Source organism: Oncorhynchus mykiss, chromosome 11, assembly GCF_013265735.2.
Source record: "Oncorhynchus mykiss isolate Arlee chromosome 11, USDA_OmykA_1.1, whole genome shotgun sequence".
NCBI lineage: Eukaryota > Metazoa > Chordata > Actinopteri > Salmoniformes > Salmonidae > Oncorhynchus > Oncorhynchus mykiss.
This window is the reverse complement of record NC_048575.1, coordinates 56,875,542-56,898,767: the sequence shown is the minus strand read 5'-3', so window position 1 is coordinate 56,898,767 and position 23,226 is coordinate 56,875,542. Positions and strand designations below refer to the sequence as shown.

The 23,226-nt window shown below is 44.3% G+C and overlaps 1 protein-coding gene across 6 annotated transcripts in view; it reads left to right on the top strand.

Moving 5' to 3' along the window:
• sorbs3 (sorbin and SH3 domain containing 3) overlaps nucleotides 1-23,226 on the top strand; it is a 45,221-nt gene that overhangs the window by 5,332 nt on the left and 16,663 nt on the right. For 3 of the 6 annotated variants that reach the window (XM_021621536.2, XM_021621535.2, XM_021621531.2), the window contains exons 1-6: nucleotides 2,888-2,994; nucleotides 14,863-14,979; nucleotides 16,010-16,222; nucleotides 17,344-17,422; nucleotides 17,878-18,014; nucleotides 18,737-18,800. In XM_021621536.2, the coding sequence (XP_021477211.2) occupies nucleotides 14,968-14,979; nucleotides 16,010-16,222; nucleotides 17,344-17,422; nucleotides 17,878-18,014; nucleotides 18,737-18,800 (505 nt within the window). In that variant the 5' untranslated portion in view covers nucleotides 2,888-2,994; nucleotides 14,863-14,967. Of the gene's footprint in view, nucleotides 1-2,887; nucleotides 2,995-14,862; nucleotides 14,980-16,009; nucleotides 16,223-17,343; nucleotides 17,423-17,877; nucleotides 18,015-18,736; nucleotides 18,801-23,226 lie in introns of those variants that run through there. The other 3 variants (XM_021621532.2, XM_021621533.2, XM_021621534.2) reach the window with 2 other exon arrangements.

Genomic DNA, 23,226 nt, shown 5'->3' with positions numbered 1-23,226 from the left:
TCATTTAGGCTGTATATGAGACAGTGATGGTCATTTAGGCTGTATGGGAGCCAGTTGTGATCATTTAGGCTGTATGGGAGACAGTGATGATCATTTAGGCTGTATGGGAGACAGTGATGATCATTTAGGCTGTATATGAGACAGTGATGATCATTTAGGCTGTATGGGAGACGGTGATGATCATTTAGGCTGTATATGAGACAGTGATGATCATTTAGGCTGTATGGGAGACAGTTGTGATCATTTAGGCTGTATGGGAGACAGTGATGATCATTTAGGCTGTATATGAGACAGTGATGATCATTTAGGCTGTATATGAGACAGTGATGATCATTTAGGCTGTATGGGAGACAGTGATGACCATTTAGGCTGTATATGAGACTGTGATGATGATTTAGGCTGTATATGAGACAGTGATGATCATTTAGGCTGTATGGGAGACCGTGGTGATCATTTAGGCTGTATGGGAGACAGTGATGATAATTTAGGCTGTATGGGAGACAGTGGTGAGCATTTAGGCTATATGGGAGACAGTGGTGATCATTTAGGCTGTATGGGAGACCGTGGTGATCATTTAGGCTGTATGGGAGACAGTGATGATCATTTAGGCTGTATGGGAGACAGTTGTGATCATTTAGGCTATATGGGAGACAGTGGTGGTCATTTAGGCTGTATGGGAGACAGTGATGATCATTTAGGCTGTATGGGAGACAGTGGTGAGCATTTAGGCTGTATGGGAGACCGTGGTGATCATTTAGGCTATATGGGAGACAGTGGTGATCATTTAGGCTGTATGGGAGACAGTGATGATCATTTAGGCTGTATGGGAGACAGTGATGATCATTTAGGCTGTATGGGAGACAGTGATGATAATTTTGCTATATGGGAGACAGTGATGAGCATTTAGGCTGTATGGGAGACAGTGGTCTCCCATCTTTTAGGCAAAGGTCACCTAAGGATAAACCAGCTGAACTGAGTTTTTATATTAAACATCTTTCAGTGTTCAGCAATACTTAGTAATAGGATTGTACTACTATGTATTTAATCTTAAAGGCTTGATGGAAACCAAATAGTTCCTTTTATGGGAAGTTTTGATAGTTTAATTCCAAATGCATGATTCTATTTTGCTATAAATTCAGATTCTGTAGTCTAGTGCTTTACTAGGAAATGTTTTTCCTAAGCAGTAGTAAAAGTATGCAGCCTATAGCCATCATCAAGTGAGGTAGTTCACTGGTATGTGACAGAGATTTATATCATGATGTATTTACTCACTTGGCTTGGCATTTGGAATTTCAATGACCCACACGATTGTTTCATAGAAACATCCTGGAACATCCAGGAAAATACCACTGAGGTTGGACAGGGTTTGATAGAAACATACTGGAACATAGTGACATACCACTGAGACAGGACAGGATTGAATGTGTTTTGCTGTAGTTGAAAGTTGCTAGGTGGGATTTACCAGTCTGGTACAGAGCTTGAGAGTTGCTAGGGTTAAGTTATTAAGATCCCATCACTGTTACAAAAACCATGCTATAAACTCAGTGGGATAGTGAAACAAGCTACAGTTCCCACCTCTCCAAATATAGTATTTCTCATTGGAGGGAGGTACAGGCAAGATCGCAGTGAGAGAGAAAGATATGTATGTGTATAGGGGAGAGAGAAGGAGAGAAGAGTTAGGGGGAGTGTTTGTGAGAGAGGTGCTGGGTCCTCGGCCAAAGCAGCGATCCCCTCTTGCACCTCATTGAGCCACAGAGTGACAGGGTGCAGGATTGGGTCACAGCGGGGGACTGTGCCTGCCTGACTTCCCTAACTGGGACCTATAGCCTACTCCACTACAGGCCAAACTATCCAGAACCATTTCTTGTCCTAGGGCTAAAAAACTATGCTTTCCTTTAGCAAAAACAACCTCCAGAGAAGGGGTGAAGACTCAGTAAGTGGATACTGTCTGGTATTTGCCTGAGTTTCAGTGTCCCAAGCCAGACCACTGACTTATTAAAAAAGAGTTGACTCTTTCAATTCCAACCTGGAACTGGCCAAGGAGAGGGGCTTCCACACACACACGCGCACACACACGCATCCGCACACAGCTTATCAAATCACTTCTAGTTTATAGCTGGTCTGTCAGGAAAGTGCAATAAAGGTGAGTGGACTACCACCTGCAACGTGGGCCGTGTAAAGGTTAACTCAGTACCTGAGAAACATGTGACAGAAACATTTATGTTCAGTGGCTGAAGCATATTAAAATTGATTCACCTACCCTCACATATAGTTTCTCTTTAGTCATCGTACTAACGTGCTGTAGTTGGATATCAGTGATGTGTGGAAGGGCAGGGGATGTGAGAGAGACCAGCTTTGTCTGTTTGTCTAGGGTCTAGTGGTGGCTCCAGTGTCAGTAGGATACATGGGGTGGACCCCCCAAAAGACTAATGATGCCAGAGGATCATCAGAGAACCCCCCTGGACTGAGAGAGCTCTTTCTCTCCCCTCCCCTCCTCTCTACTCCCATCCCTTTGACTGGACAGAGACCTGGCCTGTATATGCCCGCAGAACAGACACAAACAAACAGCAGCACAAAAGAGAGGGAGTCATGGGAGAGAAATCGACAGAGAGAGAGGTGTGTGATAGGGTGGGGTGTTGGAGAGGTGGAGGTGATGAACTATTTGCATTCCCCTTTGGTTAACCCTGCGCTGTGAAATATCACCTCATCACAACAATGGGCCCTCTTCATTGAAGGAGCCCCACACTGACAAGCAAAGAGGAGGGTGCCTTTTGAACACGGCCCAGGGGTTGCCATGGCTATGCCTGTCAACCGGGAAGTCCTTCACAGGCGGAGCAAGTCCAGAGAGAGAGAGAGAGAGAGAGGGAGGGAGGGCGGGCGGGAAAGAGAGAGCGAGAGTAGAGAGTGACTGCCCACAACATATTGGGCTTACATGCACCACGGAGCAGACAGGACTTTGAGAGGTGTGTTGTTCCCTGGGATTCTGCATCAGAGGTGAGTAGCCTACATTTTTCCTATGATGAGGCAGGACTGTAGGATGACATAGCATGAGATACACTTGTCAGATATATAGCCAGACAGATATTTTGCACTAACTATGTAACTATGTAATCACGTGGTTGTGCTAGGTTGTGCTTTGCTCTGTTTTTATTGAAGAGTTGATTCGCCTGCCCGTCGGCCTGTCTGCTCCTTGCTTACTTGCTTCACAGGATTGGTGAGGTAGACTTTCCCAGGAATTTGTCCGTGGTTTCTTTTAGAGACTCTCAGTAAACTGAGAGGATGGCCATACAGCGAGACCCTGTACAATATAAATATACTTACGTTAAGGCTGTCTCATTCTGACAAAAGAGGCTGATTTATTCTGCTACCCTCAGTGATGACGTCAATGCTGTGATTTAGGAACTGTCCTAGAGTAGCAGTCTGAGTTGTGGCATGTGGATGATTGAGTGGAGGAGAGGAGAGGGCAGCTCTGAGGCACCCCCTGTCACATTACAGGAACACAGAGGGTGGGCATGAGAGGAGGGGGCTGTGTTATTATGGTCCTTACTCACTGCTCTGCCCACGGGTTTGGAAATACTGTACTGTAATCATGGGGGCTTTCTTATTAACTCTGTATAGAGGTGTGATTCCCATGATGTGACATGTGGAAATAAACATCCCTGTCAGGGACACTTCCCTGGGACACTGCCCCTAACACAGGGCCCACTGGCTCCAGACATGTTCTCCCTTTACCTTGGGGGTTATTATGGATGTCAGGAGGATTTCTACACACTGCACTGATCCTCTTTGAGCTCTTCTGAGATCTCTCTTGCTCCATCACCACAGCCTATACTCACTGAAAAAAAATAATCATATCAATCATAATTACAAAAACAAGGAGTGTAAAGGCTGAACTACCTTTCATAACACTGCATGAGCCCTAATGTGAGTACAGTAACCTCTCTGAAAACTCCAAACACTCTCTGGTTCAGCCGTCATATTATTAGCGGCCCCCTCAAAGTGAGGCTATGGTATGTCTGATGAAGAGCATCTAATCTAGCAGGGAACATGTAGTATCTCCATTGACAAGTAACACTGAAGCCATGTCTCCCCCAAGCTGCAGGCTGAGGGGAGGGATCACCATACAAGGAGGCAGAATAGTTTCCTTCTGATAAATGTGTGTATCGCTCAATAAACGCGTGTCATAAACAGGCCTGGTCCAGGTCCTTGTATGGTCTACGGCTGTGTGTTCACATGGGCCAAGTTGCAGTCTGGAGACAAGGCAGGAGTGTGTGATTAACCTTGTAGGATACTTTAGAGAACATCTTTATAATAACAACCTGATGATGAGTCACCCCTCAGGTCTTTGAAAAGGATTTGTGATGATCTTACATCCTGTTCAAGCAAAAAGATATTGACGGTCTTTTCAGGTTTATTGCTTTCGTACGAAACTTATCCCCTGGAATTTACTACATTGTGTGAGATTATTTGATAAGGCATTACCTGCCTCCTACTCATCCGGAGAGTAGTTGTGCGAGACCAGACATGGCCCACTGGGCACAGACCTCAGTTTTGATTTACATTTGATTGAGTTTTCAACTAACTGGAATTCATTGTGAAATCAACAAACCATTTCATGTTATTGGATTTAGGTTAAAAGTTGGGTGAAAAAAAGACAAAATGCCCTTACGATGATGATTGGTTGAAAATCCAATCAGTTTTCCACTTTGATTCAATGTCATCACATAGAGTTTTGGGGTTGAAATGAAGTGGAAGCATAGTTGATTCAATCAGTTTTTGCCCAAATGTTTAAAAATTAATATATATATATATTTCCATGAAAGGATACATTTTATTTTATTTTACCTTTATTTAACCAGGCAAGTCAGTTAAGAACAAATTCTTATTTTCAATGACGGCCTGGGAACAGTGGGTTAACTGCCTGTTCAGGGGAAGAACGACAGATTTGTACCTTGTCAGCTCGGGGGTTTGAACTCACAACCTTCCGGTTACTAGTTCAACGCTCTAACCACTAGGCTACCCTGCCGCCCCATACATGCAGATGAAGGGATGTTTATGCTGTCTGATATTAAAGAAAACCAAGATGTTTTCAGGACCTGTATTGCACTACACTACAGGAACACACAAACAAACAAACTGACCACTTTAAGCAGACATGTCGGTGTTTTGGTCTGTATTTATTAGTCTAACTCTGAGCAGGACTTAGATCCGTTCTCATGGCTGGGAACAACATTATGGAGTCAATGATTAACCTGCTCCTTCTGCCAAACACAGCCCCTCACACAGAGGCCAATGGAGGTGGTCAGTCATAGAAATACAATGAATAGAGAGGATGTCGCTAGTTTGATTAGTTGCAGGGACTTTTTTAGGTGTCAAATCGAGTTATCCATAAAGTGACTTTGCACAACAATTTCACTATACTCAAGCTATGATACTAGTGATGGGGGAAAAATTGATATATTGCGATATTATAAAAATGTTTTGCTAGATAGTGTTAAATCTGGCTAGTCAGATGTACCTACAACAAACTCCTGTATTTGCTTATAGCTTGTTCTCTATCTTCTTTTAAATAGTGAGCCAACATGTTTTCAGCACTTTTATTTCCATGACTGATCAAAACTAATTTTCTCATGCTCTCTCATCTCTCTCATACTCTCTCTTTTCTCTCATACTCTCTCTTTACCCTCATGCGCTCTCTTCAGAACATCAAATTGCAGTATCGAATCACAATACATATGGAATTGTGAGAATTGCACTACATATCGTATCAGCACCTAAGTATCGTGATAATATTGTATTTTGAGGTCCCTGGCAATTCCCAGCCCTATATGATACTACCGTGAACTGCACTTTTTGGTTTATGTCAAATAACATGAAAAATGTCTAAATTGTGTGAATCAATGCTTCAATTCAATTGTTGAGTTTCGTTCATTCTCTTTCAAGCCGAAAAATGTTTCCATGATGTTTGGCATGAAGACAAGTTTTTCTATTGTTATTCCAACTGACTGTAAACTCTCCCTCTACCCTGCTGGGGCTCTGGCAGGCTGCCTGTTGTGGTGATACAGTTGGTAGCAGAAGTTCAGGGGTCGCCACCGCGACAACCAAAACAACAACTCATGAGGTGTATTTTGTCGCTGTCCTGACAACCATACTCCCTGGGAGAACAATGCAATGGATGAGGAGTTGGTGGAGGTGATGTGGAAGAGGTCAGAGCTGGGCCGAGTCACAGGAAAACCCCCACTGAGCACAGATGTCATTTCAACATCAACGTTACATTTGGTTGAGTTGTCAACTGACATGAATTCAATGTGAACTCAACAATACATTTCACCATGGATGTAGGTTAATATTTGGGGGAAAAAAAATAACATTGCCTTTTTATTTCACTAGGCAAGTCAGTTAAGAATAAATTCTTATTTACAATGACATGTAAAGCCCCCGCAGCCAAACCCTCACCTAACTCGGACAACGCTGGGCCAATTGTACACCGCCCTATGGGACTCCCGATCACGGCCAGTTGCGATACAGCCTGGAATCGAACACGGGTCTGTAGTGACGCCTCTAGCACTGCGATACAGTGCCTTATAACACTGCACCACTCGGGAGCTTGCACCACCTTTACACTGATGACTTTTTCCAAATCCAATCAGTTTTTCACATTGATTCAATGTCATCATATTGAAAGCTGTTGTTGAAATTATGTGGAAACAAAGTTGATTCAACCAGTTTTTACCCAGTGGCCTCCTACAGCAGAGAAGAAGAGGAGAGGAGCAGAGGAGGAAAGGAGCAGAGGAGAAATCTGGGTGACAGAGAAACAGAGTGCCAACTCATTTTTCATGAGATCATCCTATTGCAACATTTGACCATAAAAAAATACTGGTGCTTAGAGAAATCCTGTTGTGAAACACCTTCTTGTAATAAAAGGTATTTATGGGATTGAAGATTAAAGCAAATATATGAAAAATGTCCCTATACGTTATTGGCTACGATGAAAGCTAATATAGTTTGGTTTTTGCCCTAGCACTACACAGCTGATTCAAACAATCAACTAATCATCAAGCTTTGATCATTTGAATCAGCCGTGTAGTGTTAGGGCAAAAGTCATAATATGTACCCTTTGAGGTCCCGAGAACTGAGCTTGGGAAACGCTGCACTAGCTATTATCAAAGACAGATTTACTCACAAATAAACCTTGATGAACCATACGACAGATCGCTCCAACAACCAGAGTGACATAGGCTATTAACTGAGATTGACAAACAATTTTCACCAAATGTAAATACCAATGTAGCAAAGATATTGTACACAAGCGATAGTCTACGATGGCATCATATTTTATATCATCCGACGAAATGAAACACTGCTTAACTCAGCTCAGCCATAGACCGATGTAGCATCCACAGTTACAACCAAACAACTAATAGGTGTCACTAAAAAAACAATATATGGACACATGTAATCAGTGTAATTTACAACACAAACTCCATAGCCTTTCACAATAGATTTACATACTTCCAATGCACTGCAAACACACACACACACACACACACACACACACACACACACACACACACACACACACACACACACACACACACACACACACACAATAATAATAATAATATTATTATTATGTGAAATATTATTACACACACATACATAATAAGATTCTAATGAAATGTCCAACAATCAAAATGACTGAAAAATGCTATTCAAAACATCAAATAAGTGTCTCATCAAAACAGAATTTAAGCTTGATTAATCAAATGCATCATAGGATGTTGTCAAATTTCATTTGTCATGTGCGCTGAATACAACAAGTGTAGACCTTACCGTGAAATGCTTACTTAAAAGCCCTTAACCAACAATGCAGTTCTAAGAAAATAGAGTTAAGAAAATATTTACTAAATAAACTAAAGTATAAAATTAAATTTAAAAAAAATGCAACACAAAAAATAACAGTAATGAGGCTATATTCAGGGGTACAGGTACCGAACCAATGTGCGGGGGTAAAGGTTAGTCGAGGTCATTTGTACATGGTGGTAGGGGCAAAGTGACTATGCATAGATAGTAAACAGCGAGTACCAGTCTGCTGTTCCCACATGCTTCAAGAGGGCCACCATTGTTCCTGTTCCCAAGAAAGCTAAGGTAACTGAGCTAAACGACTACCGCCCCGTAGCACTCACTTCCGTCATCATGAAGTGCTTTGAGAGACTAGTCAAGGACCATATCACCTCCACCCTACCTGACACCCTAGACCCACTCCAATTTGCTTACCGCCCAAATAGGTCCACAGACGATGCAATCTCAACCACACTGCACACCGCCCTAACCCATCTGGACAAGAGGAATACCTATGTGAGAATGCTGTTCATTGACTACAGCTCGGCATTCAACACCATAGTACCCTCCAAGCTCGTCATCAAGCTCGAGACCCTGGGTCTCGACCCCGCCCTGTGCAACTGGGTACTGGACTTCCTGACGGGCCGCCCCCAGGTGGTGAGGGTAGGCAACAACATCTCCTCCCCGCTGATCCTCAACACTGGGGCCCCACAAGGGTGCATTCTGAGCCCTCTCCTGTACTCCCTGTTCACCCACGACTGCGTGGCCACGCACGCCTCCAACTCAATCATCAAGTTTGCGGACGACACGACAGTGGTAGGCTTGATTACCAACAACGACGAGACGGCCTACAGGGAGGAGGTGAGGGCCCTCGGAGTGTGGTGTCAGGAAAATAACCTCACACTCAACGTCAACAAAACTAAGGAGATGATTGTGGACTTCAGGAAACAGCAGAGGGAACACCCCCCTATCCACATCGATGGAACAGTAGTGGAGAGGGTAGCAAGTTTTAAGTTCCTCGGCATACACATCACAGACAAACTGAATTGGTCCACACACACAGACAGCATTGTGAAGAAGGCGCAGCAGCGCCTCTTCAACCTCAGGAGGCTGAAGAAATTCGGCTTGTCAGCAAAAGCACTCACAAACTTCTACAGATGCACAATCGAGAGCATCCTGGCGGGCTGTATCACCGCCTGGTACGGCAACTGCTCCGCCCTCAACCGTAAGGCTCTCCAGAGGGTGGTGAGGTCTGCACAACGCATCACCGGGGGCAAACTACCTGCCCTCCAGGACACCTACACCACCCGATGTCACAGGAAGGCCATAAAGATCATCAAGGACATCAACCACCCGAGCCACTGCCTGTTCACCCCGCTATCATCCAGAAGGCGAGGTCAGTACAGGTGCATCAAAGCTGGGACCGAGAGACTGAAAAACAACTTCTATCTCAAGGCCATCAGACTGTTAAACAGCCACCACTAACATTGAGTGGCTGCTGCCAACACACTGACACTGACTCAACTCCAGCCACTTTAATAATGGGAATTGATGGGAAATGATGTAAATATATCACTAGCCACTTTAAACAATGCTACCTTATATAATGTTACTTACCCTACATTATTCATCTCATATGCATACGTATATACTGTACTCTATATCATCGACTGTATCCTTATGTAATACATGTATCACTAGCCATTTTAACTATGCCACTTTGTTTACATACTCATCTCATATGTATATACTGTACTCGATACCATCTACTGTATCTTGCCTATGCTGCTCTGTACCATCACTCATTCATATATCCTTATGTACATATTCTTTATCCCCTTACACTGTGTACAAGACAGTAGTTTTGGAATTGTTAGTTAGATTACTTGTTGGTTATTACTGCATTGTCGGAACTAGAAGCACAAGCATTTCGCTACACTCGCATTAACATCTGCTAACCATGTGTATGTGACAAATAAAATTTGATTTGATTTGATTTGATTTTGAGTAACAGCAGTGTAAACAGGGAGTACAGTCGTGGGTGAACAGGGAGTACAGGAAAGGACTAAGCACACACCCCTGAGGGGCCCCCCTGTTGAGGATTAGGGTGGCAGATGTGTCGTTGCCTACCCTTACCACCTGGGGGCTGGCCCGTCAGGAAGTCCAGGATCCAGTTGCAGAGGGAGGTGTTTAGTCCCAGGGTCCTTAGCTTTGTGGGCACTAGTGAACAGGCAACTCTGGGATGCTGGCCTTCTAGGCAGAGTTGCAAAGAAAAAGCCATTTCTCAGACTGGCCAATAAAAATGAAAGATTAATATGGGCAAAAGAACTCTGCCTAGAAGGTGCAGTACAGTGTCCATTCGTCAGACTGTTTTTACTTGCTCGCTACCTTTGTTCAGTTCAAGGGATGCAAGCACCAAATTAGTCAGGAACGACCACGCCCGTCAACAATTTGAATGGATTTGAATGGAAAGCATGCATACCTTGACACCTTTCCTATGGTTTTGTAGCATTCTTAGCATATTTTTTTATTTTGAGCCTAAAAACCACCAGAATCATTGGGGGAAAACATTAGATAACAAAAAAGAATGATTAAAAATATACAATTATACTGTATTTTCTATTTGGCTTTTCATAACAGCTTTTTTATTTGATTATCACAGCATTGCTGACCCTGCCTACCCTGACCCTGCGTACCCTGACCCTGCCTACCCTGACCCTGCCTACCCCGACCCTGCCTACCCCGACCCTGCCTACCCCGACCCTGCCTACCCTGACCCTGCCTACCCCTACCCTGCCTACCCTGACCCTGCCTACCCTGACCCTGCCTACCCTGACCCTGCCTACCTTGACCCTGCCTACCCTGACCCTGCCTACCCTGACCCTGCCTACCCCGACCCTGCCTACCCTGACCCTGCCTACCCTGACCCTGCCTACCCTGACCCTGCCTACCCCGACCCTGCCTACCCTGACCCTGCCTACCCTGACCCTGCCTACCCCTACCCTGCCTACCCTGACCCTGCCTACCCCGACCCTGCCTACCCTGACCCTGCCTACCCTGACCCTGTCTACCATGACCCTACTTCACTGATATAGTCATACAGCAGCTTTGCTGTTAGTTATCGAGTCGGTTCCTTGACCTATGTAACTGTACGTCTCCATTCTACTCAGTTACACGGTTGCTATTCTGGGCCGTGAGGGAAACGTCCCATAGATTTCCTGGGAATCAGCAGCAGGGAGTGGTGAAGTTCAGTGACCCCATGCTGACTAACACTTTTCTGTCTCACTGCATCATAGTGCACTGTTACTGTTACTAACACCACCTCCTACTTCCTCTCTCTGCAAAGTCTGTTGTCTCAATCTAATTAGTCTACTGGTCTCTACTGATCTCTGTATCTGTATCTAACATCTGAGTTTGTGAACCATTATCTCATTAAATGGAAGGCAACTGCTTATGTATTAAAGGTAAAGTCACATTTATTGACAACCCGATTCTCTTGAAATGTGAGTCTATTGAAAAGCATCTGGCAAAGTTCAAAGGGACGAAATGAGTTCTGTTGAGCAGAGATGTGTGAGGCCATGTGAGAGGGATTACCACACAGACATCCTCCCTGTCTCCTATTGTCATATTTCTTCAATTATCTATCCTCTTTCCTTGTCCCAAAGCAGCCTGGTTGTTGCCCCATAAGGCCACAAGGCAGATGCTGGAAGACATGGTGAGGGCATTACACAAGGCACACTGCAGCTCTAGCAATCTGACATAAGATATTGCATGTGTGAGAAATGTTCAAAATTACTAGAGCATTCCAAATTATACCTGTGTGACTTAATCATGGCATCCAGAGTACAAGAAACATCTTGGACATCAAAGTCAAGTTGACAGACTCTGACATTCCTCACTAGTAGTAAACCAGCCCTGATCTTGGATTTTCAACCCTATATGGTATACCAGACATTATGAGCTTTGCAGGTGTTTTTTATTCATATATACAGTATATTGCATATAGCAGAATTGTATCTGACTTTGTTTAATGCTGTTGGAGGAATCTGCTCCATGTGAAAGAGATAGTCATGGTATTTGAACGTTACTAATCAGATAAGAATGTGTGGGGAGTTCAAAGTAAACATATCCCAGGGAGAAGCAAGGTTCTGGAGCAGGATTTGTTGCCAGATATCACAGCTGATTTTGCCTTATTAGGCTGGATCATGTTTGGTGCTCTATGAGTGGTAATATGCGTAGCTCTGGCTGATAGAGTTAGACCTCCATCCTCCATCCAGACTCATTTAGGTAAGGAGAATGGTGGAGGCCAAATGCACAGACAAAAGGAGAAGCATTTTTTGTGTGCTTCTAACGCATACTGATGGAGATACTTCTACCTATGATTTTATATTTCAAAGGCCCAGCGCAGTCAAAAACATGATATTCCTGTGTTTTATATATATTTCAACACTATGAGGCTGGGGTAATACTGCAAAATTGTGAAAATTGTTGTTTGAAAAGACTGCCTGAAATTTCAGCCTGTTTTGGGATGGAGTTTTGGTCTGCCTGGTGACATCACAAGTTAAAGTTATTGCTTGAGAAATTGCTCTTAGCTAAGAAGCTATTTTTATTTATTTTTGACCATTTTAATTTGAAAACAATCGCAATACGGTACTTATGATTTGAGATTGAGATAAAAAAAACACTGCATTGGATCTTAAAGTTGTTTTTGTTGTGATGCCAAAGATACTAAAAGTACCTAGGCTGGAATTCTTTCAAACCTGCAGTAAGGAAGTGATATTGTTACTGCCATAATTGGAAGTGCATTTGAAGTAATTTGGTGAATCAGAAAATGTTAAAGGATACTATTCTAATAAACACATTCATTTTTGCAGTGCATAAGTTATGTATGTCTATGCAGTGTGGGTGGGTGTGCCACAGTGGCTGTTTCACTGAATCCCGCCCTCAGAGCAGATATTGTAACGGTGTTCTGTTGTGAACTGAGAGGACATTTGTCTGCAGCTGTTTTCTTACAAAGTCTGTAACAAAACAGTCAATGCATGTTGATCCCCCCTCTTCATGTATCATGATTAGATATGTCTCTCCAGTAATAACACAATTTATAATATTTATACATGAAAAGAAGAAATAACAGACAGCCCTATTGCTGCAGTGATTGACGTTGAGACATGAATGGCAGCAGTGTTAGGAACAAAAAGGAGCTCAATTGTTTGCCCTTTTGGAGTATTAGATTGAACAGTCCTCCTATGTGGAAATATTATTTGTCCAAAATGCCAATGAATTACACGTCTAGTTATCCATTAGTGAGATGGGATCTCAGAGTGAATGTCAGCCCAAAGAGCACCACATACAGCCAGACCTGAGGGTTGTAATGGCCACAGAATCAAGAGAAACCAACATGATGTCAAACATCTATAATGCTGCCTGCCCTAAAGGCCATTGGAAGTGTGAATACCACAGTGAAAACAACCAGAAAGCCTAACTGATTAACACTGTTGGCAAGTGTGATATACTGTTAAAGTGTCCCTCACATAAACATGATTACTTTTAGTGCAGTCTTAACATCTGTGTTGTATCTGAGTTGTAATGGTATTATTGTAGACAATGATCCCCCGTTTCCCATATTTTCCCTCTTACGTAACCTGATTTATTCGGAGGTGATGAGTCAGAAAGAGTGACATCATTGTCCGGAACCAGAAACACTGATTGGATCTCTTTGCTACATTTTGTCTTGTTGTTGTTGCACTGTACACAGACAGAGTGCATATATCTGTCTCTAAGCACTGACCATAATGATTACAGTCCGTAAAGTTGCGGGCCACATGGAAAACCCATCAACCCAAATACTCTGGGACAGCTCTCAGCCTCGCCTGGCCAAGGCACAAGTCGGAGAAAGTTGATCTCAAATGGAAAGTCTTAATAATCACGTATCAATTCTCAAGTCCCATGGTAGCAGTTGTAGATCTTTTCAGGTCTTGCGTTTCCATGCCAACCCTGTTATTATGGGTTTTTGGAGCCACTGTAGAGGAGAGGAAATGACCTCCCTTTGAGTCCCCAAAGGCCTTTGATGTAGTAACAGCTAATCTGATTTTCCAAGGTGCTGGTGATTAGGACCTGACTTCAGCCTGACATGGCTCACTCTCGCCACGGTGGCCATTCCCACAGCTCTCTTTCACTGTATGTCATGGAAGAGTTTAGGGAGAGTTGTGACTCATGTTTTGAATGGCCTCTGCTGTGGTAACAGGGATAGGAGGATAACAAACGTTCTCCTTTCAGAATGCCTTGACAGTGGGTTAATAGAACCCCAGTCAACTCAACTCATGACTTAGTTTTGATTTATGGATGAAAAGGTTGTTTGGCAGACAGACTAATGACTCAGAGATTAAATGTTAAATGTTCCATTGAAAAGAATGGTCTGTGGCATAGGATGAATCAATCAACCCCACAGAGACCCAACAAAGGACGTTACACATTAACATGTAATATAGACGTGCAACGTTTTCTAGACAGTAATGCTATTTTGATCTGGAATGCGTTCACTCGTCTTTAGAGAACACACAATTCAGTCTTGAATGCCTGCCTGCTCTTCTGCCGGGAATTGCATCAAAGTTCAGATCTCTGGGAGTGATGTTCGGCATTTATAAAAAATTATCCAATAACTGAAGAAGCACAGTTTGTTGCATTGTAAGTGACTTTTATCAGTGCAGGCAGCTCCTGAGCTCTTTGGTCAGTCCCTTCCCACTGGGCACAGACGTCAACTCAATGTGTATTCCAGATTGGTTCACAACAACGTTGATTCAACCAGTGTGGGTTATTTGCCTTCAAAACTTGGACGTGACCCAACTAAAAGGCATAATGCAATTGTCTCTGGAATAAGAGGTAATTGACCATAAATCTGTTTGTCTCCTTTTAGGGTGTTGTGTAAGAGAATATGCTACCGTGGTGTTCTCTGCATGTGAGTGACTTGATAGCAATTATTTGCTCACCATCTAACCAGTATGTGTGTTTTGTTTATCACAGGTGAATACTTTGGCGGCTGCACAAAGACTTTGGTGTCATAGACCAGCCAGGCTCATAACACGAAGACTTTGGCGTCAGACCCCAGCCAGGATCATAACAAATGAAATGCAGTCTCAGGTACAGGCATTTTGGCTCACAAATTTCATTTAGGATTTGAGAGTAAAACTGATATCTTTCTCTAACTCCACATGAAGAGAGCTAGATTCTTAGTAGAACGGAATTCTATGAAAGAACATATTCAGGCAGACCCAAAGTATTGAAGATTTGATAGAGATATTAAAAACAAATTGAATTTGCTGTGTCAGAGAAAAGAATCTTTGAAGTCTGCCTTGGCAGAGTTGGCATGAACAGCATACAGAGAGGTGCCTTTTAAAGATGCTATACAACAAGGCAAAACAACAACACATAAGTTAGAATGAAAATAACAGCTATTTACTGTATTTATAGGCTACAATTTCCATGAAAATGCCCCAGTCCTAGCTCCATAATGGTATCTCTCGGAATAGCTAGATACAGTTTCATCCTGTGTGAGAGGCACAAGAGCTTCCCATGACCCCCAGAGTTCACACAGAGAGAGCTGAAATGCCCCTTGTGGACTCAAACACGCAGGAGTAGGCTAAGAGGGGCAGTGTTGGGCAGCAAGGAGGGAGGCTGACCAGTTGACACGGAAACTTAGAGAGCAGGGGAGGGCTTTGGGAGAATCACTAATGCTGGTGCACTTTCACTGCGGTCAACATCAGCGACCCCTTTTCGACCCCCTCGGCCTGGGCCACTCCCCCTAGTTGGAGAACACAAGGCCCAGCTGAATGGATGGTTAATGGGCTTATAATGGGCCTCTCCTGTTTCAGCCCCCTGATCTAGGTCCTGAATGGGCCCTTTCTACAGCCTCTGCAAGGGAGATGATGAAGTTGGTGGAACAGCACTTCCTTCTGCTGCTCTGCTTTAAATAAATGAGAGGCCTTTTCACCAGGACCCCCACTGTTAGGGTCAATTAATGTCCACATAAAAACAATGTCGTTAACAAGCCCACCCGACCTCCCACAGAGAGAGAGAGCGCGAGAGAGAGAGAGAGAGAGAGAGAGAGAGAGCATTAACAAAATGACATGGCTGTGTTTAGATGTAGTGTTCAACTGCCTCTCTCCTGTAGCAACGTGTGGACATCCTGGACCATCTGAACGGCTCTCGTATCGTCTTCTCTGACGATGGCCCTCCCTCCAGCCAGCAGCATCACCTGTCCCCTCCAGACCTGACCCAGGAGGTGGTGGTCATCTCCCCGGGGCTCCCCACCCCCCTTCTCAGCCCCTTCCATTCCACAAGACTGCCACCCGTGGAGCTCATTAAGGCAAACAAAACTGTTAAGGTGATACACATGGTTATTGTACAGATGTAGAATCTTAATTCGGGCCAATTTGCTACAGCAGGAAAATAATCCTGCAGCAATAGGAAATGTGAATTATTATATGAATTATAATTAATGTACATTTATGTAGGGGATGATACATTTTTCTTAAGGGAAAATCAAGTCTGACATTTCTAAGTGGAAATTGCAAACTTCAGAGGCCTTGTTCAACCTCAAATGCACTAAAGGTTTTAAATGTCCTGCATTGCAGGAAAGTTCTCCTGAAACAGGGTGATCAAATTAAGACCTTTGGATGACCTTTGGGTGGTGGACCATTCTTGATACACACAGGAAACTGTTGAGTGTGAAAGCCCAACAGCACTTAAATATTTTGTCTTGCCCATTCACCCTCTAAATGGCACACACACAATCCATGTCTCAATTGTCTCAAGGCCTAAAAATCATTTAACGTGTCTTCCTCCCCATCTAACACACTGATTGAATTGGATTTAACAAGTGACATCAATAAGGATCATAGCTTTCACCTGGATTCACCTGGTCAGTCTATGTCTGAAAGAGTAGGGTTCCTATGTTTTGCACACTCTGTGTAGATCACACGTTATATTGAGAGACAACGGCTCCTTTCTGTGGAATTGTCTAGTATCACAGGTTCAGTGTTATGCCACTGGATTGGAATATACTGGATCTTGATAGAGGACCTGCATTTGTGTTGGTTAATCCAATATATGATAATGTGTCCTGCACTACAGACTATTTCCACAGTTTAGTTTAGTTTATTAAGATCCCCATTAGCTCCTGCACATGCAGCAGCTACTCTTCCTGGGGTCCACATAGAACGTACAAGTACACGACGAAGTACAGAACAGTAATAGACAAGAACAACATAAGATATTACTTTTTTTTAAATACATTTTATTTTATTTTATTTTTTATTTCACCTTTATTTAACCAGGTAGGAACAAGTTCTCATTTACAATTGCGACCTGGATAATAATAAAGAGTTATATATAGTAAAGACACCAAGAGACAACAAAAATACTATTTACACAAAATTCATATATACAATCACATGCTCTCCAACTGTTAATATTTATATCAGACTAATTGATTTTCCATCTTAGGTTTCAGAGGTCAATGGGAGTGACCCTCTTACCGACCCTCTTCGTTTTGGATCATACTATGGCCCTGCTCAATCAAATGGTAGGATTATAGTTTTCTTTAAATTATCATATAGAGCATTACATTTTGAGTTTTATGTTTAAGTCATGAATGTGCAAAGTCTTATGGGATCTTTGGTGGGAGAGAAGACAGAACACTCTGGAATACTCTCAATGGAGACATGACTGATATGTGCTGCGGTCGCAGTCTGCAATCTTCTGCGAAAAGATTCTCAGAACTCTGTGTTTCAAATGAAGCCTTCACAATCATACTATTATCACCCTAAAATGTATTATATGACGCAGGGTATTAACCACACAATTGCTTCATAAATGAAAACAACCTCCATTTCACAGTGGCACTCTGTGGCCACCCAGTGGCAATGGTGGTGAAGAAGGCTTGAATGTTCATACTGCTACTCAGCTGAAATGTAATTGAAAAATGAGGACAGTTAGAATTGCTTTTGATAACAGGTCTGTCCTGTCTTTCTGTAACAGGGGGTCTTTCTAATGGAGTCCAGACCAGGGGCTCTTCCACTCTGCCACGCAGGGTTGCTACAAGGGAGGAGCGGCTCATCAAGTTCTCTGGGATCGGCCCAGTGGATGAAACAGGGATGCCCATCGCCTCAAGATCAGTAAGATGAACACAGACAGATAGCAGCTTGCATAACCATACATAAAAGCATCTGCTACGTACCATATATTATTGTTATATTTATATTATATTATAACCATATATCGCCCTAGGGCCCAGACTTTTTCTTAATCTGGTCACGCAGATAATAAATACTCCTTGGTACACTCAAACAGGTGTAGGATCTTAATTTGACCAGTGTTGTCGCAGTAAAATAATCCTGCAGAAACAGGATTTAAACGTTTAGTCTATAATGGTGCTTGATCGATGGTTAGGCTATTAGCTGTCCAAAAGGAGGCTACATGAAAAGTGCAATACTGTTAATATAATCCAGGCTGTATCACATTCGGCCGTGATTGGGAGTCCCATAGGGCAGCGCACAATTGGCCCAGCGTTGTCCGAGTTTTGCCAGGGTAGGCCGTCATTGTAAATAAGAACGTGTTCTTAACTGACTTGACTAGTTAAATTAAGGATAAATCCAAAAATACATTTAAAAAAGAAATTATTATTGAATTTATGTAACACATGAAGCTCATCTGCATTTCCTGCGGTACAGCAAAATTCTCAGCAACAAAAGAGTGGTCAAATTAAAATCCAACATCTGTAGTGTTCATTTACCTGGAGCCAAAATGTCCTCATTCATGTACTCTGAAACTTCTGAGAGCTTTTTCTCATATGTCTAACAAGGTGTTTTTGTCATGTTTCCTTCTTTTCTCACACCAGAGCGTGAACAAGCCCAAAGACTGGTACAGAAGCATGTTCAGGCAGATCCACAAGAAGCCAGAAGGTATGACTTCTCCTCCCTCTCACCTCACACACACTCACTCACACCAGCCCAGACAGAGAATTCCTTTCTATCAATGTCAGCCTCCAGAGAGCTGATCCAGAAGGCAGATTATTCCAGGGACAGGAGAACTCTCAAGATGTTTTGATATCTATACCCAATCATTCCAATTTATCTACAGTATCTCCACATATCTAGCACCATCCTAAATGTATTCCTTCATACCAGTTCTCATATCCAGTTGTATATCAGTAGTCTATTTCTGGTTATGTGTCTGCTTGGTGGTATTGACAGGCAGCACTCAGGTCCTCAGAGTGACAGGACAGGAATGGCCAGGATGGAGTTTAAAACTGATTCTCAGGTGTCACCACTCTCCAGGCAGTTGGCTTTTAACCCACTACAGGTTTCACAGCCACTGATGCCTCCTGAGAGCAGTGTCTACTGCGCTGGTTCATTGTGCCATAGGCACCAACCTGATTAATGTGCAGGTGATGGATTCCTTTGGCAGAGTACAGAAAATATTTGCATTAGTCACATATCAGAATTGCATTGGAATGTTTGGGGTTAGGAAAGTACGGAATAATTTTAAAAAAATGGTTTGGAGAGCCTTTACACACAAAATATATTGATGAATCAAATATACAGTGGTTTGATTCCTTCTGAAAATTGCCATATTCCATTCTTTGACCCATGGTAATGTTAGAAGATTTTTTTTTTATTTTTGATTTATTTCACCTTTATTTAACCAGGTAGACTAGTTGAGAACAAGTTCTCATTTAAAACGGTGACCTGGCCCAGATAAAGCAAAGTAGTGTGACACAGACAACAACACATGGAGTTTCACATGGAATAAACAATAAACAAGCCAATAACACAATTACAAGTCAATGACACAGTAGAAAAAAAAGAAAGTCTATATGCAGTGTGTGCAAAAGGCATGAGGTAGGCAAAAAATAGGCCATAGGAGCGAATAATTACAATTCATCAGATTAACACTGGAGTGATAAATGAGCAGATGATGATGTGCAAGTAGAGAAACTGGTGTGCAAAAGAGCAGAAAAGTACATAAAAACAGTATGGGGGTGAAGTAGGTAGATTGGGTGGGCGATTTACAGATGGACTAAGTGGAAGCGATCGGTTAGCTGCTCAGATAGCTGATGTTTAAAGTTGGTGAGGGAAATAAAAGTCTCCAACTTCAGCGATTTTTGCAATTCGCTCCATTCACTGGCGGCAGAGAACTGGAAGGAAAGGCGGCCAAATGGGGTGTTGGCTTTGGGGATGATCAGTGAGATATACCTGCGGGAACGTGTGCAATACTGCTGGTGGGTGTTTGTTATTGTGACCAGTGAACTGAGATAAGGCGGAGCTTTACCTAGCATAGACTTATAGATGACCTGGAGCCAGTGGGTCTGGCGACAAATATCTAGCGAGGGCCAGCCGACTAGAGCATACAGGTTTCAGTGGTGGGTGGTATAAGGTGATTTGTTGACAAAACGGATGGCACTGTGATAGACTGCATCCAGTTTGCTGAGTAGAGTATTTGAAGCTATTTTGTAGATGACATCGCCGAAGTCGAGGATCGGTAGGATAGTTAGTTTTACTAGGGTAAGTTTGGTGGCGTGAGTGAAGGAGGCTTTGTTGCGAAATAGAAAGCCGATTCTAGATTTGATTTTGGATTGGAGAAGTTTAATATGAGTCTGGAAGGAGAGTTTACAGTCTAACCAGACACCTAGGTATTTATAGTTGTCCACATATTCTAGGTCGGAACCATCCAGGGTGGTGATGCTAGTCGGGCGGGCAGGTGTGGGCAGAGAACGGTTGAAAAGCATGCATTTGGTTTTACTAGTGTTTAAGAGCAGTTGGAGGCCACGGAAGGTGTCAGGAGCGTGAATGAGGACCCAAAAGCGAATTAACAAACAGAGTTTCTTTAATGATGAACACACGTGGGCTCAGATGGACAGGTAGATTCCGACAGGACAGGACAAGGTTGCAGCAAACACGATGATAGTCTGGTTCAGGCATGAGACACACAAACAAGAATCCGACAAAGACAGGAGCAGAAACAGAGAGAGATATAGGGACCTAATCAGAGGGAAAAAGGGAACAGGTGGGAAAAGGGGTGAATGAGGTAGTCAGAGAAGACAAGGAACAGCTGGGGAAAAGAGGGACAGAAACGGTAACCTAGTACGACCAGCAGAGGGAGACAGGGTGAAAGGAAAGGACAGAAAGACACAACATGACAATACATGACAGTACCCCCCCACTCACCGAGCGCCTCCTGGCGCACTCGAGGAGGAAACCTGGCGGCAACGGAGGAAATCCTCGATCAGCGCACGGTCCAGCACGTCCCGAGAGGGAACCCAACTCCTCTCCTCAGGACCGTACCCCTCCCAATCTACGAGGTACTGGTGACCACGGCCCCGAGGACGCATGTCCAAAATCCTACGGACCCTGTAGATGGGTGCGCCCTCGACAAGGATGGGGGGGGGGGGGGGGGGGAAGACGAGCGGGGGCGCGAAGAACGGGCTTGATACAGGAGACATGGAAGACCGGGTGGACGCGACGAAGGTATCGCGGAAGAAGAAGTCGAACTGCGACAGGATTAATGACCCGAGAAATACGGAACGGACCAATGAACCGCGGGGTCAACTTGCGAGAAGCCGTCTTAAGGGGAAGGTTCTGAGTGGAGAGCCAAACTCTCTGACCGCGACAATATATAGGACTCTTAGTTCTACGCTTATTAGCAGCCCTCACAGTCTGCGTCCTATAACGGCAAAGTGCAGACCTGACCCTCTTCCAGGTGCGCTCGCAACGTTGGACAAAAGCCTGAGCGGAGGGGACGCTGGACTCGGCGAACTGAGATGAGAACAGCGGAGGCTGGTACCCGAGGCTACTCTGAAAAGGAGATAGCCCGGTCGCAGACGAAGGAAGCGAGTTGTGGGCGTATTCTGCCCAGGGGAGCTGTTCTGACCAAGACGCAGGGTTGCGAAAAGAAAGACTGCGTAAGATGCGACCAATAGTCTGATTGGCCCGTTCTGCTTGACCGTTAGACTGGGGGTGAAAGCCGGAAGAGAGACTGACGGAAGCCCCAATCAAACGGCAAAACTCCCTCCAAAATTGAGACGTGAATTGCGGACCTCTGTCCGAAACGACGTCTGACGGAAGGCCATGAATTCTGAAAACATTCTCGATGATGATTTGTGCCGTCTCTTTAGCAGAAGGAAGCTTAGCAAGGGGAATGAAATGAGCCGCCTTAGAGAACCTATCGACAACCGTAAGAATAACAGTCTTCCCCGCTGACGAAGGCAGTCCGGTGACAAAATCTAAGGCGATGTGAGACCACGGTCGAGAGGGAATGGGAAGCGGCCTGAGACGGCCGGCAGGAGGGGAGTTACCGGACTTAGTCTGCGCGCAGACCGAACAAGCAGCCACGAAACGACGCGTGTCATGCTCCCGGGTGGGCCACCAAAAACGCTGGCGAATGGAAGCAAGCGTACCCCGAACGCCAGGGTGGCCGGCTAACTTGGCAGAGTGAGCCCACTGAAGAACGGCCAGACGAGTAGGAACGGGAACGAAAAGAAGGTTCCTAGGACAAGCGCGCGGCGACGGAGTGTGAGTGAGCGCTTGCTTTACCTGCCTCTCAATTCCCCAGACAGTCAACCCGACAACACGCCCCTCAGGGAGAATCCCCTCGGGGTCAGTGGAGGCTACTGAAGAACTGAAGAGACGAGATAAAGCATCAGGCTTGGTGTTCTTAGAGCCCGGACGATAAGAAATCACGAACTCGAAACGAGCGAAAAACAGCGCCCAACGCGCCTGACGCGCATTAAGTCGTTTGGCAGAACGGATGTACTCAAGGTTCCTATGGTCAGTCCAAACGACAAAAGGAACGGTCGCCCCCTCCAACCACTGTCGCCATTCGCCTAGGGCTAACCGGATGGCGAGCAGTTCGCGGTTTCCCACATCATAGTTACGTTCCGACGGCGACAGGCGATGAGAAAAATACGCGCATGGGTGGACCTTGTCGTCAGAGAGGGAGCGCTGAGAAAGAATGGCTCCCACGCCCACCTCTGACGCGTCAACCTCGACAACGAACTGTCTAGAGACGTCAGGTGTAACAAGGATAGGAGCGGATGTAAAACGATTCTTGAGGAGATCAAAAGCTCCCTGGGCGGAAATGGACCACTTAAAGCACGTCTTGACAGAAGTAAGGGCTGTGAGAGGAGCTGCCACCTGACCGAAATTACGGATGAAACGACGATAGAAGTTCGCGAAGCCGAGAAAGCGCTGCAGCTCGACGCGTGACTTAGGGGCGGGCCAATCAATGACAGCTTGGACCTTAGCGGGATCCATCTTAATGCCTTCAGCGGAAATAACAGAACCGAGAAATGTGACGGAGGAGGCATGAAAAGTGCACTTCTCAGCCTTC